Genomic DNA, 17,287 nt, shown 5'->3' with positions numbered 1-17,287 from the left:
TAAAAAACACAAACTTCTGGCTAACGAGCTGCTGGCTGCAGCTGCCACCATCAGAGGGGTGAAATTCAGATTAAATTGCATTCTTGGGGATTTTTCCCATTTTTTTCACTTTTCTGTGATCCCATTTTCTGCTAAAAATTGTGCAAACATCACCCAGAAAATCAACCCATTATTTAGGAATGGCTCATTAAGGGACAGGGGGGCTTCCATCTCTTCCATTTGGGAGAGAATTGCTCTGTTTTGGGGTTTGTCACTCATTTTGGGGAAGAGTGCCTAATTTGGGGGTTGTTGCTCGTTTTTGCAGAGTATTGTCCATTTTGGGGCAAATTCAGTTATTTTGGGAGAAGTCACTCATTTCCACAAGGACCAGTTTGGGACAGCATCCTCTGGGGGCATGTCACTCATTTTGGGGGAGAATTTTTGGAGAATACAACTCCTTTTGGGGTGAGCACCCATTTTGGGGGAGAATCACTTATTTCAGGGAGAAATTAGCCCCTTTTGGGTCATCACTTGATTTTGAGGAGCATCCCTCATTTTTGGAGACCATCGCTCATTTTGGGGTTGTCTGGAACACTTTGGGGGAGCTTCTTGGGGAGAATCACACATTTTTGGAGAGAACAGCTCATTTTGGGGTGTGTATCATTGGTTTGGGGTATTCATCATTCATTAGTGGGCAAAATCCCATTGGAGCTTGTTTGAGGGGGGAAATTTTCATTTTTGGTTTTCGACCATCAGTTTTGGAAGTATAAATCCAATTTTCTCCACATCACTCAATTACCAATTTGGGTCCATCCACCCATTTGGGGGGTAAATTAGTTTTATGAGGGGAGTTTTGCCCATTTTGGGGGGTTATTCCTGCATTTTGGGTCTTCTCCACTCAAAGGAAGAAGCTGCCAAGAAAATACAGGTGCGACCCCTCATCTTGTAGCACTTTATAATAAATGGCCAGGAATTAATACTAAATTACAATGAATCCTTTATGAAATTACAGATTACATTCACGCCAGATCAGTATCCAAAAATAGGCATTTCTGCCCATTGCATCACTTGTTCTTTTAATCCCAGCTCTTGTTCAGGTTCTTTTGTCAACTCTTCAAGAGCCAGGAAAAAAAGAAGGACAATATGGGCAAAAAGCCTCCAAGAAAATGATCCTTCTCCTAGAATCTCACATTTAGAGCAGGAACCTGCAGAAGACAATTCCTTTTATTTTTGCCCTGGTTTGCTTTTGCATTTCCTCCCATGCCACATTTTAAGGCGAATCCACCCTTTTGCTAGCATTTAAAATTAAAAAACCCAAAATACAGGGTTTTTTGGCAGTTGCCCTCCCCCACGGGGCTAAAGCTCCTCCATTTTTCCATGTGGAGGGACAATACCAGGGAGAAATCATCTTTTAAGCAACAATACTTTGTTTCCTTCCACCCAGGTGAGTTTTGCACATCACCATTCAATTTTGGGTGAAATCTTGAGTTTTTTTAAACCAATTTTCCCCCCATTTTTAACTATCTCTGTGCCAAAATGCCTTTGGAAAAGTTTTACTTCCGGCAGCCTTTGCCCCAACTCTGCCTCCAAACTCGGCCCTTAAAGGCGAGAATGGGGTAAGTTGGATTTTTTCCAGATTCAGCAGAGGTTTTAGCACATAAATTAAAGGATTTGGAGGAATTTCCTCCCTTTTCCAGAAAGCTGTGTCCAGAGCCACCAAGCAGCCTCAGCATTGGGGCCAAAGTTGGGAGGTTTGGGCAATCCCATGAGTCGAGCACCAAACCCTCATTGGATGTAGCAGAATTTGCACTCGCTGATTATTTTTCTTCCCCCTCCATGCCAGTATTTATGCCTGTGAATGATCTTTCTGGGGGAAAAAAATCCAAAAAGCATCAAGTCCTGGGGTTGGTTTGGCTTTTCTTTGCACCAGGAAATCCAAGGGATGGATGCAGTGGCCCACCCAGCGCTGCCCACCAGCATCCAAGCGGCACGTGGGGAAAACAACTTTCCCTAAAAATGCTTTTGCTTACCAAAAAATGAAGGGAAAAAGAAAAACAAAACCTGAAATAAAAGATTAATCTGGCCACAATATGTGCCTTGTAAACGTGTGTCCACTTCTGGGCGCTGCCATGGTGATCCCTGTGCTTCTGGGGCAGCCAGGGCCTCTGCCAGCGCTGCCAGTTTGCTTTTTTCTCACTAATTTCTTCTTCTTGCCTTTATTTTTTTTTTTTGCATTTCGGGGGGAATTTTGTATCTGGTGCTGTCAGTGATTTGGGAGGGTGCAGGAGGAGCTATTCCAGTGAGTCACTGTGGTCCAAACCAAGGTCAGCACCAGGTGCTGCTGGGAGGCCACCAGGCTCTTCCTCCAGCTCTTCCTCCTCTTCCTCCTCCTCCTCCATCTCGTCCTCGTCCTCCTCATCCTCCTCCTCTTCCTCAGTGCCATCCAGGGAGTCATCGTGGGCTGCCAGCATCGCCTGCTGCATGGCCATGGTGGCAGTGGCTGATGACAGGGGCTGGAGGTTGTCCATGCTGAGAGAGCCTGGAATTAAAAGTGCAGAAATAAGGACTCCCCAGCTAACACAGAAAGGACAAAAGTGCATAAACCAAGAATAACTCAAATGAAAAGCTTGGAAAGTTTCACCCATGGGGTGTCCCACCTACCCCAGTCACTCACTCCCCAAGGTCCAATCTTCAATTTTTTTTAGCTAATGCATCGTTAAATAACAGGAAAGCTTAGTTCTGAGCAAGTAGATGCCCAGATTGGTTGGGCAGATCTTCTCTTCATCTTCTCTCAAGTCCAACCTTTCCTTCTCTTCATCTCGTCTGGCGTATGTTCATTTCTGCTCTCTTCACCTTCTCTTCATCTTCTCCTTTCATTTTCCTCATCTGTTCTTTGTTCATCATCTCTCTTCATCACCATCATCTTCTCTATTCTTCTCTTCCTTTTCATCATCTATCTTCTCTTCATCTTCTCTCTTCATTGTCCTCATCTGTTATTGGTTCATTATCTCTCTTCATCATCATCACCTTCTCTATTCTTCTCTTCATTTTCATCATCCATCTTCTCTTCAACTTCTCTCTTCCAATTTTGTCTCAATCTGTCTTCTCATCTCCACCTTTCCACCTCTCCCCTCCCTCCCTTCCCCAGCTGCTCAGGAGCTGACCCAGGCCATGCCCCACAGTGGGTGATCATCATCCTGGTGGCCAACTGGAAGGACCTTTTTTCAAGAACCTCTTGTGTTTCCCCACAGCTCAATAAAGGCCTCTAGAAATTACCAATTAAGTCCATAATTAATGCATGGCCTAGAAGGGCAGGGGCCACTCTGGGGCTTGTCCTTACCATCGGGGTTTGTCCCTGCGTTGCCCCCCTGCTGCTGCAGGACGCCGGCGGCGATGGAGTTGGGCCAGAACCGCTGCGTGGGCCGGTGCTGGGATTTGATTTTCTTGGCTTTGGGGGCTGGGTCCGGGTTGCTGGCGTCCAGCATGGGCTGCAGGATGCGCCGCCGGGCGTTAATGAACCTTCCATGGGAAAGAGAGAGCACTGCAGTGAGTGAGAGCTGCTAAGCCAACACTGAGTCAACACAACGCTATGGCAACTCAATGGGTTGCAATTTAATAGTAATTATACTTTAAGAAAGCAACTTCATGGTTCAAAAAGCTGGGAGTTTGTTTATTTGCCTGTGCCACTGTCCCAGATTGCAAGACAAGATGAATTCTGTTACCATCTGTGTGGCAGTTGTCTTTTGTCAAGTGGGCAGTTTTTCCTTACCTCTTCCACACCCACTCCTCCCTCTGGGCAGACATCTGCTGATAACAGCTATTGAATGTCCCTGCATGGCTGATAAGAACTACAGCATCCCATTGGGAGATGTGAGCCCAGAGGGAGGAGCCAAGCATTCCTACCTGGATATAATCTGGAGATTCTGGAACACCAGCCAAGCATTCCTACCCAGATATAATCTGGAGATTCTGGAACACCAGCCAAGCATTCCTACCCGGATATAATCTGGAGATTCTGGAACACCAGCACGGCTTCTGCACTGGATTTCCAGAGGAACAGCAGCTGCCTCTGCCCCTGGATCTTCAGAGGAAGAGACTGCACCTTTCTCCAGGATCCCTGCTCCAGCAGAACCAGCCCTGACACTGCAGGAGGGCTGAGCCACAATTCCAATGGCACTGCTGCCAACAGCCTGACCCACAGGGTGTCAGGTTGGGTTCTGACTCTGGCAGTGTTGTTCTAGTGTGCTGCATTGTTTATTTTATCCTTTTATTTTCTTCCCTATTAAAGAACTGTTATTTCCTGCTCCCACATTTTTTGCCTGAGAGCCCCTTAATTTAAAAGTTGTAGCAATTCACAGGGGTGGGGAAGGTTTACATTCTCCATTTCAGGGGAGGTTCCTGCCTTCCTTAGCAGACTCCTGTCTTTCCAAACCAAGACAGTCACATTACAGCTCTGCATTAGTTTTTCCTGCTGAGCTGGGAGAATGCTGCACATTGGATTTGCCAGGAGAGGGCACTGAGACCTTGCAAAGGAGGGCTGACACTAAACACCACTGAGCTCATCTCCCAGAAATCCCAGAGTCACAAAATCACAGAATAGGCTGAGTTGGAAGGACTCACCAGGATCATTGAGTCCAGCCTCTGGCCCCGTGCAGGACACCCCAAGAATCAGCCTTAACCACCCAAGTTACTCCCCAAAAAAGCATTATACAGCACAAAAACCAGGTGAAAAAGGTCCTAAAGCCAGCAAAATGACTGAGTGGGCCACCAGTATCTGCTCACCAGTTGTTGACTTGCAAGAGGGTCAGGTTGGTTTGGGCAGCAATTTGCCTCTTCTCATCCTCTGTGGGGTAGGGGTGCTGGAAAAAAAGAGAGATGGGGTAGCAAGACTGCATCCCTGCATGCAAAATGTCATCCCTGAGTGAAAAATAATGAAAGTCTGCCTTTTTTTTCCTCCCACCCTAAATTTGGTGCCTTCTTACACTTGCTGAATGCAAGATTGAAGGGTGGCATCCAAGAGCATCAAGATTTCCTTGGGTGCAATTAGGGTTTTTTCCAAGGCTTTCCATCAAATGCTTTCCTTGAAGGAAAATGTTCTTGGGGTTTTTTAAACTCCAGCAATTTTCCAGTGATGGTTGTTGGTAAACATGAAATTTGTGCTTCAAAAGAGCTTTTTGCTGCTTTATTGTCAGAGACATCAATGAAACACCCTGAAACATCTGCACTGGGAAACTGCAGCATTGAAAGCAACCTCCTTCCAACTGTGCTAAAATGCTCTTTTCCAGCCCCAGAAATGAAATTATTATCAAAGCCATGTTTTGGAGCCCCAAGCCAGTGACAATTACCATTACCATTTTTCAGCTGTTAGCCCCAAAACTGTGATTTCCTTGACAACACCACCCAAAGTCAATGCACACTGAAGATTCACTTCCTGCTGGGGTCTCAGGAGTTAAAAATCACCATTTTTGGGCAGAACTATCCCATTTTTGGTGTATTATTTCCAGCATTCTTTCCTCCTGCTGGTGCTCCAAAACTTCCAGTAAAATGATGAGAATTTTTGGTTAAAAACCACATCATCTCTGACACCAGATGGAGAAATCTCACAGGGAAGCCCAAATTTCTTCTGACCACAAGGACCAGGCTGTGAGCAAAGAAGAAGAATCCAGCAGAAGAATTTTTTTTCAGTTTTTCAATTCCCTTTTGGAAATCCTAAACTATGGGGTTCTCCTAGCACTTGGCAGAAAATTGCTGTGTAGTTTCTGGTCTTTAACATCCTTTTTGTGCATGCAAATCTGCAGTTGTGCCCTCCAGAAACACAGGAGATGCACGACACAGCAACATTCTTGTCCTCATTGTAATAAATCCAGAATTTTCCATTTTAAAAAAAGGCTGGGAAGTTCTGCTGCTGCTGCTTCATGTCCTGGCTGATTTTTCCACAAGTTGCTTCTTGGAACTGTTATCTTCTGCATTACTGATGCCTCGGGGATCTCCCACCACTCGGTCTTCCTGGAGAGCCAGACTTTGCTACCAGTTTCAGTTTCCAAGTGATTTCTTGGCTGAATTATGCAGGAAAAAATATGGGATTTTTGGCTTTTTGCCCTTTTCCCAGCCCTGCTGATGAGAGAGAACTCTTCATGCACAAAAATATCCAGTTTGCATCTAAGCTCCCTCCATCTTCCATCTCCAATCCCCCAGAACAGGGTAAGTTTGCAATTCTGTGTTTTGACTGGCAGCTGATGTGCTACAACCCTACCTGTGAGCAGCTCTCACATTCCAGCTTGCTAGAAAAGGATATTTTGGAGCTGTTAACTGCCAAAAAATGCTCAATTCTCCATCTTCAAAAAGTCCCAGGAGTCCCCTTCTAGATTTGTGTGCTTCTTCTTGCCTTAAAGGAATATTTTTTCCCACCTGCAGTGACAATGGTAATTCCCAAAATACTCCCAAAATACAAATCACTTTGCACCTCCAAGCACACATTCAGACAATCCACCACCTGGATTTGAGGATTTCTGGACTTTTTGTCCTTTTTCCCCCACGTTTCAGGGTGTTTTGGTGGCTGAGGTGCTCACCATGAGATGCTGGAAGAGCCATGAGCGCATGATGTTGGTGGCGTGTTTGGGCAGGACCCCCCGCTTGTTCTTGGACTTCTTGTCCTCACCATCAAGGAGGGAGGTGAGATCCAGGTTCACCTGTCAGGGCAAAAGGAATGGGGAGAGAATTGCTTGAAAATGGTGATGGGTAACCCAAAAAATGAGCAGAACCAACCCAAAATGGGAGTGGGATGAGTGAAAAAAAACTGGCACTTACAGGAGCATCCAAAACCCATTTCCTGCTCCATTAAATCTGCATAAATGCAGATTTCCTCCCAGGATCTGTATTTTTTATCTCAATATTTTTGTCAATGCTTTGCAAAGGGTAATGGCACTGTTGGGGAGTGTAGTGATGACACCATGACCAATTTCAATGTGTGCTTTAGGAGGAAAACACTTTTATCTGAAAAAATATATTAAAATACTCCAAACCTCATAAAAAGATTATTTTTCTCCATTTAAAATTAAAAAGACCCCTGCCACTCACCAACCCCTTGCAAACCCATATTCCTCACCCAGCTGATTTCCACCACAAGGAGGGACATGCCCATTGAGCCAAAATTTGCTTTTTTTGCCCCCCAGAAATGAAAAAGAAGCATCTTGCTGCAAGAGGAGTTTTAATAAGGATTCAGAAACCAAACTGAAATCTAAGCACTTGAGTTAAAAAGGGATTTTTTTTTCCCCAAGTCTTCATCAAAACACTTCTCCTGGATGAATTAAACATCAGGCCAGCAGGTCCCTGTGATTCCCCTGGGCTGCAGCTGAATAAATCATGCCAGTGGCACAGGAAGAGCATCCAAAGGTGCTTGTCCAGGCTCTCTCCCTGCCCCAATATTCCCTGTGCACATGTTTTTCCCACCACAGAGGGTTTTGCTGCAAGATTTAAACCTGCAATGGAGAGATATTATAGAAAGAGAATTTTTAAGCATTGCACAGGCAAAAAAAAAAAAAAAAAAAACCTGCCAGGGAGGTGCCACCTCTTTTCAAAATGCTGTTTATTGATTGTTTGATAAGAGGCTCCTGCAATTAAAATTGGGCATTTCAGGAATAATGGGGGTGAATTTCTGCTGCTCTGCCCCCAGGAAGCAGTGTTACAGAAATTGAAGGGATTTTTATTTTCCAAATTCCTGGGGTTGGGAAGAGCTCATGGACAAGCTATGCTAATCATTCCAGCCCCGCTTCAAATCATTGTCTCACTGCAAGAATGCAGGGATCATTGCATAACTCATTGCAATGTCAGGGGGGAAAAAAAAGGAATAAAACCAGAGCAAATGGCTGAAAAATACCCCCAAATTCAGAAAGGAAGACCTAAAAATGAGCCTTTCCCACAAGTGCCATGATGGCTGTGCTGGACAGGCAATGCCAGTGATCCCAGATCTATAATATATCAGCAATAATAATAGTAATAGTAATAATAATAATAATAATAGTAATAATAATAATAATAATAATAATAATAGATATATAGATAATATATATAGATATCTCTATATATAAATAGATAGATAGATAGATAGATAGATAGATAGATAGATAGATATTATGGATGATATTGCTGATATTATTGCTGATATCTATCTATAAATCTATCTATCTATCTATCTATCTATCTATCTATCTATCTATCCTATCCTATATATAATTATTAATATAGAGTATAGAATATGCAATATGTACAATGCACAGTATATAAAAAGCATACAGAATAAAATACCAAGTTCTATCACACATTACAAATAACAGATATTGTTACATATATATATGTGTGTTTATTGTATATTGTGTATATATTGTTATATATTGCACTAAATAATATTATGTACATTATTATTATATGCTGTAATATTTTATAACAATAATATAAGTACTGTTATAACTTCTTAGGTCATGGCTATAATTTGTTCGGCACCCCAAAGGCACCTGGCAGATGGGTTTAATCAACGTTTCTTGCTAATTAAAAATTTAAGACACTCCAAGGATTGAATTTATGGAGAAACGGGGGCGTTCTGCCTGCTGCAGTGCCAAAGTGGAGCTGGCAAGGCCTTACCTGGGCATTGGGGATCTGCAGGGCGCCAGGGGTGATGGCCTGGGCGAGCACCTGGCCCTGCGACGTCACCATCGTCACGGGCTGGTACAAGGCTCCACCTATGGCAAAAAACACGAGTGGGGGCACCCAAACCCCCAAAGCGCCCCCTGCCCACACCTCCCCTGCCCTGCCTACCTGGCACGGCGGGCGAGCTGCTGCCGGTGCCCATGGCCAGGTTGCCAGGGGGCAGAGTGGCCGCGGGCACCACGATGCCTGCAGGGGGGTTGGAGGCCGGCGGCAGCGCTGCTGGAGAGCTCTGCAGCATCTCCTGCACAAAACAAAACACCAAACACGTCCATGGCAGCGTGAAAGTTTCGCTTTTTGTCCCCCCACTAATTTTTTTTTAATTTATTTTGGTGGAAAATGGCAGGAAATTGTTTTCTGCAGCATCTCCTGCACAAAACAAAACACCAAACACGTCCATGGCAGCGTGAAAGTTTCGCTTTTTGTCCCCCCACTAATTTTTTTTTAATTTATTTTGGTGGAAAATGGCAGGAAATTGTTTTCTGCAGCATCTCCTGCACAAAACAAAACACCAAACACGTCCATGGCAGCGTGAAAGTTTCGCTTTTTGTCCCCCCCCTAATTTTTTTTTTTATTTATTTTGGTGGAAAATGGCAGGAAATTGTTTTCTGCAGTATCTCCTGCACAAAACAAAACACCAAACACATCCATTTCAGCCTGAAAGTTTCATTTTTTTGTCCCCCCTAAATTTTTTTTTTTTTTAATTTTGGTGTTTCAACGGGAAAAATGGCAGGAAACAGGATTTTTCAGTTTGTTGCAACTGCAAAAAAAAGATGGAAAAAAAGTGTTTATGTTGTACAAACCCCCATTTAGCATCTTCACCGAACTTTTGTGCAGTTCCCTTTTCCTTTGTGCAGTTTTCTTTGTGCAGTTACTATTTTCCATTAAAAAATATGAAAGGGAAAAAAAAAGATCACAAGGGACCAAAAGGAATTTATTTTTTCTTTTTCTTTCTTAACATTTCTCTTTTTTTGGTGCTTTGACTGGGACTGGATGATGCAACCTTTGCTAAAATTCAGGGTGAGCAGCACAGTTTACCTTAGAGTAAAATAATAAAGTTAATAATAATATAACCCCACTGAAATCACTCCTTGAAGCTTTAAGCTAATTTCTTGAAAAAATGGACAATTTTTTGAGCCAAAAGCTGTAATTTTACTTTGAGGCCCATCTCTGGAGCAACACCAAAAGACCCCCAATGGGATGATTATTTGATTATTTATTTTAATATTTAAATGACTATTTGAGTATTTAATGTGACATTTTGGGAAGGGAGGAGTGCCACAATTGAGGCCGCAGGGGGAATATGGGGCAATGTACTTCAAGCTTCCACATGGGTAGGATTTTGCAAATAACATTGGTAATATTGATAAAATCATCATTTTAAAATAAACCAAAGATAACTATATCTCTCTAATTCACCCAACTGGAGTAGAAATAAAACTGCACTCTTTTTTTTGTCCCTTTTCTACTGATTTTCCCATTTTGCATCATTTCCCTGGTGGCCAGCTGGTTCTCAAGTGCTGAACATAATATCAACAAAGGGGATTTTTTTCACCTTTTAATTCATTTTTCCTATGTTTTCATGCATTTCTTCAGGAATCCTATCATTTGGGTTAAGGAAGGTTAAAGGGTTAACTTCTCTGGATTAGTGATGTGCAATGACACTGGAAAAGCCAACCAAGGAAATGTGATCAGGGTGGGGAAAGCTGCATCTCCCTTTCTCCAGGTGACAGAACTCCAGAGATGGATTCTGAATGCACCAATGTCACATCAGCCCTGGCTGTGCTGTCCCGTGGGGATTTGGGGTTCTCTGTGTCCCCTTCAGTGCATTTCCCATTGCTGGGGGGCAAAACCTGATGTCTGTTCCTTTTTTCCCCTTCTCCCCATCACATTATGTAACTTTCCCCCTACCAATCACCACTGCTTTGCCTGTGCCATCATTCTCAATAAATGTCAGGCTTTTGCTTTTAAAACCCCCTCATGGCACTTTCCCCTCCTGTGATGCCAATTCCAAAATGTTGGACCCAATTCCTCTGCCACAAGTTACTTCTGCTATTTTTCTTATCTGCAAATTTTGCTGCAATTGCTGTGAATTTTTCATTCGATTCCCAGACATTCCTTACCACAGCTGAATTAATTTTAAAAATGCAAATATGAGTGTCAAATACTTGTATTTTTTTTTTAGTATTCCTTCCCCACCTCCAGTCTTCTGGGGGATGTAGTTTTCAGTTTGAGAAATTAATATCTCTCAGGATATGGAGAGTAAAAATCATTTTCTTCTGCACACTCTTGGATTTGGCCCTGGCAAAGGATCCAGCTGATAAACACAGTGGAAATATTTATTAAAAAGCAAAAGTGGCCCAGGAGAACACCAAAAAGCAGCTGGATGTGGCCAGGTGCAACCAGAAGTTTGGAGCAGCTTGAAGACCTCTAGCTTTCCTCCCCTTCCTTGTTTTTCCATGATTTTTCCTAAAGAAGGACATCCAGAACACCATTTTTGGAAGTGTGTTGTGTAAAAGCAATTTGGAATATCAGAAAATGGGAATAAGAAACTGCTGTTTTCAGATAGAATGGTCAAAGCCATTTTCAACAGTATTTTGTGATGATAAAAATTGCCATTGTTTTTGTGAGGTAGAGGAAAACTCTCCCAAAACACCATCTCACCGGTGTCCAAAAGGGCAGAATATTGGTAATTATTAGAAAGAGCCATTAAAGGAATTAATGGTCTTTCTGCAACAGAACTGTGAAACCAAAGTGACCCAATGGAAGTGGAGGCTCCACCTTCAAATAAATATAGAGAGATATCTCCAAGAAGATTTAAAAAAATATATTTTGCATACCAATTGCCTCAGATTGCAAATGTCAGCCAAATTCTGTTAGGTTGTTCTGTTCTGCAGTGGAAAATATCTTATATATTTTATATTTTGAGACTCAAGGAAGTTCATGGAATCACAGAATGGTTTGGGTGGGAAGGGACCTTAAAGCTCATCTTGTTCCACCTCCTGCCATGGCAGGGACACCTTCCACCATCCCAGGCTGCTCCCAGCCCTGTCCAGCCTGACCTTGGACATTCCAGGGACCCAGGGGCAGCCACAGCTGCTCTGGGCACCCTGTGCTGGTGCTGCACCACCCTCAAGTTGAAATGCTTTTGGCAATTTTGAAATCTGAGTGTGGAAACAAATGCATCACTAGGTGTCTCTGCAGACCCACATCTCAGCACTGATCAACAGCAAAACAAGAATTCTCCCACTTAAAAGTCACGTCAGTGAAGAAAAAGATCTGGGACATGACACAAAAAAACCCTTTCTTACAATAAGGAAAATGTCCAAGTGCTAAATTGTAAGAAAGTGCTAAAATTCAGTGCTACTTGAGCTGCTGTCCTTGCCCTTGTGCTTTGTGACACAGACATTCATTTTTGGGTGGTACACCATGTGTCAAAATCTGTCTCATCCTAACTCTGAAAATCACTTGTGCTGAGGGAAGTTGGGATTAGTTGGAGGAAAAAAAAGAAACCCATGGGTTTGCCAAGAAAGAGGTGGCCAAACTCAAAGCCATGTATGATAATTTGGACTTTGTGAATGGATGGGTGCATGAAGATGAGAAAAAAATTGGCTTTAAATAAAGAGGAATGCAGGGCTGATCACAGAGCAAACTTTGGATAAATGAAGATCTATAAAGAGAGGAACAGCACTGAGTCCCACCAAATGGACTGTCCACCAGCAGCTTGGGCCAGTGGAAGGTGTCCCTGCCCTTGGCCAGGGTGTTGGAACAAGATGGGCTTTAAGGTCCCTTCCAACACCATCCTCTGATTCTGTGGAGAACTAATGTGAGAAGAAGAAATGCTGTCCTGAAAATGCCCATTCAAACTCTGCCAATTTGAAACAAGAGCTGGAAAAACCAAAATTTGATTCCATTTAAATGTCCCTGGCAGTGCTGTGCTTCCCAATCTGATTGGTTTTTCAACTGTTTTTTTCTTGCAAGTAGAGAACAATGAGGACTCCTTTGATGTCAAAGGAAAGTTGAAATTAAACATTGGTTTAAATTGGTTTTCTCCCTCTTCCATGGAAGAAGGACCTCCCCTCTCCCATCCTGGTCAGAAACAGCTCAAAAATACTCACTAAATAAAGGGAGGGGGCTAAAAAGGGCCCAATGAGGACTTGAGGTAGAAGAATGAAGCCAAGTGAAAAGCAACCAATAAAAATAGAAGAGGAATTGATTGCTTGGTGGACTTGCAGGACAAAGGGGCAACAACTCAATCACAAGACAAAGCAAAGCACAAAATGAAGAAGCAATGGAGGAAAGAGGGTACAAAAATCTTTGTAAGGTTATGAAAGTTCAGGGAAGACTCATCACATGGGAAAGACCCAGACTGTCACCCAAACTTGTCACACATCAGGAATCATCTGTGGACCTGGCGACGTGAGAAGATTTCAGCAACAGCCAAAACACCTTGTCTGAGTGTTCTCCCATCTCCCCATCATCTCAGGCATTTTGCATCTCCAAAAATTCTTGCATTTTCCATCTTAGAGAGCAGAAATAGCAGCAGGCAAAGGACCATCCTTTTTGGGTACACCAGGGAATTCCAACAGATTGTCCTGAGATGACATTTTCACAGGTCCAGGCATTGTTTCCCCAGTTTTGGTTGATATCCTTGTTATTGTGTGCCCATATTTTTTTAACATGTCCTGTGGTAAAAAACTTATCCAAAACCTGAAATATTTCACTTTCATGACAAACTTGGTGTATCTCAACACAAAATGATTGATGTTCTTTCCAAATCCTAAGAAAACCTATTTGCTGGGACACCTCCTTCATTGATACTAATTACATTTCATTATTTAGATTTTTTTTAAATCCTGAATTAATGGCCTATGCACGTCCCCTCAGCATGAAACCAACAGGCTGAAAATTAGAGAAATGATCCCACTTGCCATTTTTTAAACACTAATCTCATGATTTTTCAGCTCTCTGGAGCATCCTTAGCCTCTAAAACTCAGCTGATGGATATGGAGCATTTCAACCTTTCTTTATCCATGCAAACTCAAGTAGACTCAAAGAGTTGAAGCACTCAAGCACTTGGCATGGTGTAGTTGGAAAATATTTGCCTTTGTGTTGTCACTGGTCTGTCATCCTTATCCCATGACCAGATGAGATGGTGGCTCTATCGTGAACCATCTCTGTGAATATTTCAGCTCCACCTGCTGAAAATCCCTCAGGGGCTGAGCCAACATTTCCCCTCCAGTTGGGTTTTTCCTGGGTGTGTTCCCATTTATTTCACAACTGCCTCCAAATCCTCACTTGAATTCCTCAACTTTCAAGCCTGGCCCAGAAGGGAAATGGCAGCAGCTCTGGGTTTCCAGGAATCAGAAGCTCTTGGTACCTCTCCATGGGCCTGATGATTTTCCAAAGACTCGTGCTAATTTTCTGATATGATCCCCACCTCTTTGTGAGACACTAAATCCTCATTACTTTTCCTGACCGATGCATTCTAATTAGATCAACACTTAAAAAAAAAAAAAAAAAAAAAAGGAAGGAGGGAGGGGGGGAAAAAAATTCACAATAGCCACAGGACGGCTTTCCATCTCATTAACTCCCTCACTTATTATTTTCATGAAAATTACTGATAAAAAACGTGCATCTCCATTTGCTGGGACCGGGAGCTTTGTCGGCTCGTATCTAACATCTCTCTCATCACCCGGGATGTGAGCTGTTGCCATGGCAATGCACAATAATAGAAACTAATAAATTACAAACGAGATGCTCGTTGAGCAATTATTGTTCTCTTTTATGCAAGTGTCTTGCTAATTTTGATCATAAGGAATGCTTCCATAAAGCAGCCAAGGGATAATAAGTCTATTTCTAGAGATTATTAGAATATAGAGTGAGGATGGGGTTTCTTAGATCAATGATTAAGTGGTTTGCTGCTTTCAGGGAACCTAAATAAGAAACTGAACTTTTCTGGGGGGCTTTTCCCTCATCATGTTGGGAGCTTCAAACTCTGCAGCACCTGGAGCTGAGCTGCTAAAAATGATTTTTTTTTTCCTTTCCACCACCTTAAAAATGCCCCAAAAGCCTGGAGAAGGCCCCAGCACCTCCCTCCTTTTTAGGGAGAGCTCCAGGAGCTGCCTAGGTTATTTTGGGTTCACTGCAGTTATTTCTGGTGGGATTGTGCAACCCGAAATTTCATTTTTCTACCCCAAAAACCAAGAGCCTGAGAGAGGGAAATGCCGTAGGGGAACACAATCTAGCATCAAGTTTTTTGGGATGCAAGCAGCCAAGATGTATTCCCTGCACTGCAGATGCACATGAAAACCCCAACCATGGGCAGCTTCTCTGAATATTGAGTTACAGTCCCTTATTTTGCCCCAAAAGCCACCAAGGTTCAACTTCTTTTGGCTACTTCAGGTGACATTTCTGCAGTTCTCGGGTATTTCCTTGTACTCTTCCACTATCCTTGAGGCACCAATTGTCTTCTTCTCCCAGCTAAAATCCAAGTTATGCAAAAGAAGAAGCAAAGGGAATGTTGATCATGCTGGGGCAGAACTGCAAGATCTGCGCGACACAAAAAGGAGCAGCAAAGCCAGAAGGAGTTACCTGAGACCCAAAAATCCTTTGAGCTGCCTTAAAACAAAAAGTGAGAGAGAAACAGTAGAGAAAATCCTGATGTTTCTCTCCTTCCTGCCAACAACTACCATTTTCTCATTTAAAAATGCAACTTTCTTATTTATATTCCCACACACTTGCACAGCTCCCTTGCCCTCACATTTAATTGCTGCAGCATTAGAGTTTAGGAGTCTCTTGCAGAGCCACAATCATTGGGGTTGCAGCTCTGCCAACACATGCAAAAAAGGACATTAAAACATTTAAAATAAAGGGAAAAAAGTCACCACAACATCATTTATTGCACTCCATGAGCAAGGCACAGGATTATTTTTTAATTCTTGGGGATGGACTGATGACTTTTCAGGAGGCCACAGCTCTTGTAGAGCAAGTCTGAAACCTTGCTGGCAACTGCTGTTGGCCCAAGTGCAACAATGGTTATTGGAGAGGAATTTTAAGGCATTACCTGGGGGTGGAGGCTGATGGAGGAGGGGTTGGGGGAGTAGGGCCCCCCCAGGTCGTTCCTGAGTAGGTTGTCACTGTGCATCTTGGTTTTGAGGCAGGTGATGTAGCGGTTGCAGAAGTCCTTGCACAACTCATTGACCTTCTCCAGCTCCAGGAGGTGGATGCGCAGCACCTGGATGGCCTTCACCATCTGCACAAGGGCACAGAGTTAAAATCAAGATTCTCCCCCAAAATCTAATGTAGAACTGATCCCCTACAGCAAAATTAAATTCATTTCCTTTCTCAACACACACAAGTAATGAATATTCTTGCCCAAAACCCGTCCCAGAGCCCATCCCTCTGCATATCTGCATTCCTTTTCCTTGCCCATCAATCAGATGAGATCCAAGAAGAAAAAATTCACCAAATTCACCACTGCCTTCATGGGAATTGCTCCCCATGCCCCAAAAAAAGAGTACAAGCCAATCTCCTCGTTGTTGAAAAGTGTTTGGTTATTCTCTGGAGGCCACTTCTTCTAACAAGATTATGGGGCTGCAGCTCAGCCGTGAGCTGTTGCTGGTGCAAAGCCTGGGCCTCATTAAAACGTACCCCATAAACCTTAAAAAATTTACACATAAAACATTCCTCTTGCCGAGCTGAAACCTTAAGTTTTACAGCCGCTGTTTGAAATCTTGCATAATATATAAAATTTCAGCTATTCACTCCGGGGCAATAAATCCGGTTTTATGTAACAAAGCGTCTTTGCATTTCAAAGAGTGTTTTTAACTTGCAAATTTTAGTGGTCATCTTTACAAACTGCAAGTTGCCATGGTTGGGAAACATCCTGAAAAATCCAGGGTCAAACTCCAGTGGCAGAGAAAGTGAATTTTTGGTTCGTGAACAACAGGGATGATAGGTTGAGGCTGGAAAAATCTTTTATTTATCTTCCTTTTTTTTGCTTTTTTCTTTTTTTTTTCTTCTTTTTTTTTCCCTCCTCAGCAGCTGACAGAGGCAAAGCACAAGGTGGAGGTGTCGTCCCCAGGATTTCCGCATCCTCCCAGGGCTCACCGGCCATGAAAGTCAATATTCAAGGGCAAAGGCAAGAAGACCTGACACATATATGTAAAAAAATAAATCTCTCAATTATCTCAGCTCATTTGCTTAGGGTCTCATTTTATGTCCCTGCTCCGCTGCGTCGTATATCTGTCCGGATAAAGAGTTACAGTCCGATGGCGTACGTGCGCGGGGTTGTAAAAAATACAGATGCTGAATTAATTGACTGTGTGGCACTCGGCAGCTGATTGAGTTGATAATGGTGAGATCTGACCTTTTTCTAATTTCTAATTATGTGCATCTTGGCAGCGAGGAATACATGACTCTTATCCTAATGATAGCTAATGCCACTGGCCTTTTTAGCCCTGCTGTGCCATCACCAGTTTCTGGCAAATGGGTGGTGTTAAAAAGAAAAAAAGGAAAAACAAAACCCAAAAAATAACAACAACCGAAATAAGGACAATGTAAATAGAGGAAAAGTGACAGCTCAAGAGCAGGCTGAAATGTTGAG

At 42.9% G+C, this 17,287-nt stretch overlaps 1 protein-coding gene across 2 annotated transcripts in view; it reads right to left on the bottom strand.

Annotated features, from left to right (window-relative positions):
• Positions 1–1,185: 1,185 nt before the first annotated feature.
• Positions 1,186–17,287, bottom strand: part of PKNOX2 (PBX/knotted 1 homeobox 2) — a 107,779-nt gene continuing 91,677 nt past the window's right edge. Inside the window, exons 8-14 of one of the 2 annotated variants that reach the window (XM_059488270.1) lie at positions 15,746–15,934; positions 8,791–8,923; positions 8,617–8,714; positions 6,549–6,668; positions 4,762–4,838; positions 3,320–3,498; positions 1,186–2,518 (exon numbers count right to left, since the gene is read on the bottom strand). In XM_059488270.1, coding sequence (XP_059344253.1) covers positions 2,271–2,518; positions 3,320–3,498; positions 4,762–4,838; positions 6,549–6,668; positions 8,617–8,714; positions 8,791–8,923; positions 15,746–15,934 — 1,044 coding nt within the window. In that variant the 3' untranslated portion in view covers positions 1,186–2,270. The remainder of the gene's footprint in view (positions 2,519–3,319; positions 3,499–4,761; positions 4,839–6,548; positions 6,669–8,616; positions 8,715–8,790; positions 8,924–15,745; positions 15,935–17,287) is intronic. The other variant, XM_059488271.1, reaches the window with a different exon arrangement.

This window comes from Ammospiza nelsoni, chromosome 24, assembly GCF_027579445.1.
Source record: "Ammospiza nelsoni isolate bAmmNel1 chromosome 24, bAmmNel1.pri, whole genome shotgun sequence".
Taxonomy (NCBI): Eukaryota; Metazoa; Chordata; class Aves; order Passeriformes; family Passerellidae; genus Ammospiza; species Ammospiza nelsoni.
This window is presented reverse-complemented; position numbering and strand designations above follow the sequence as displayed.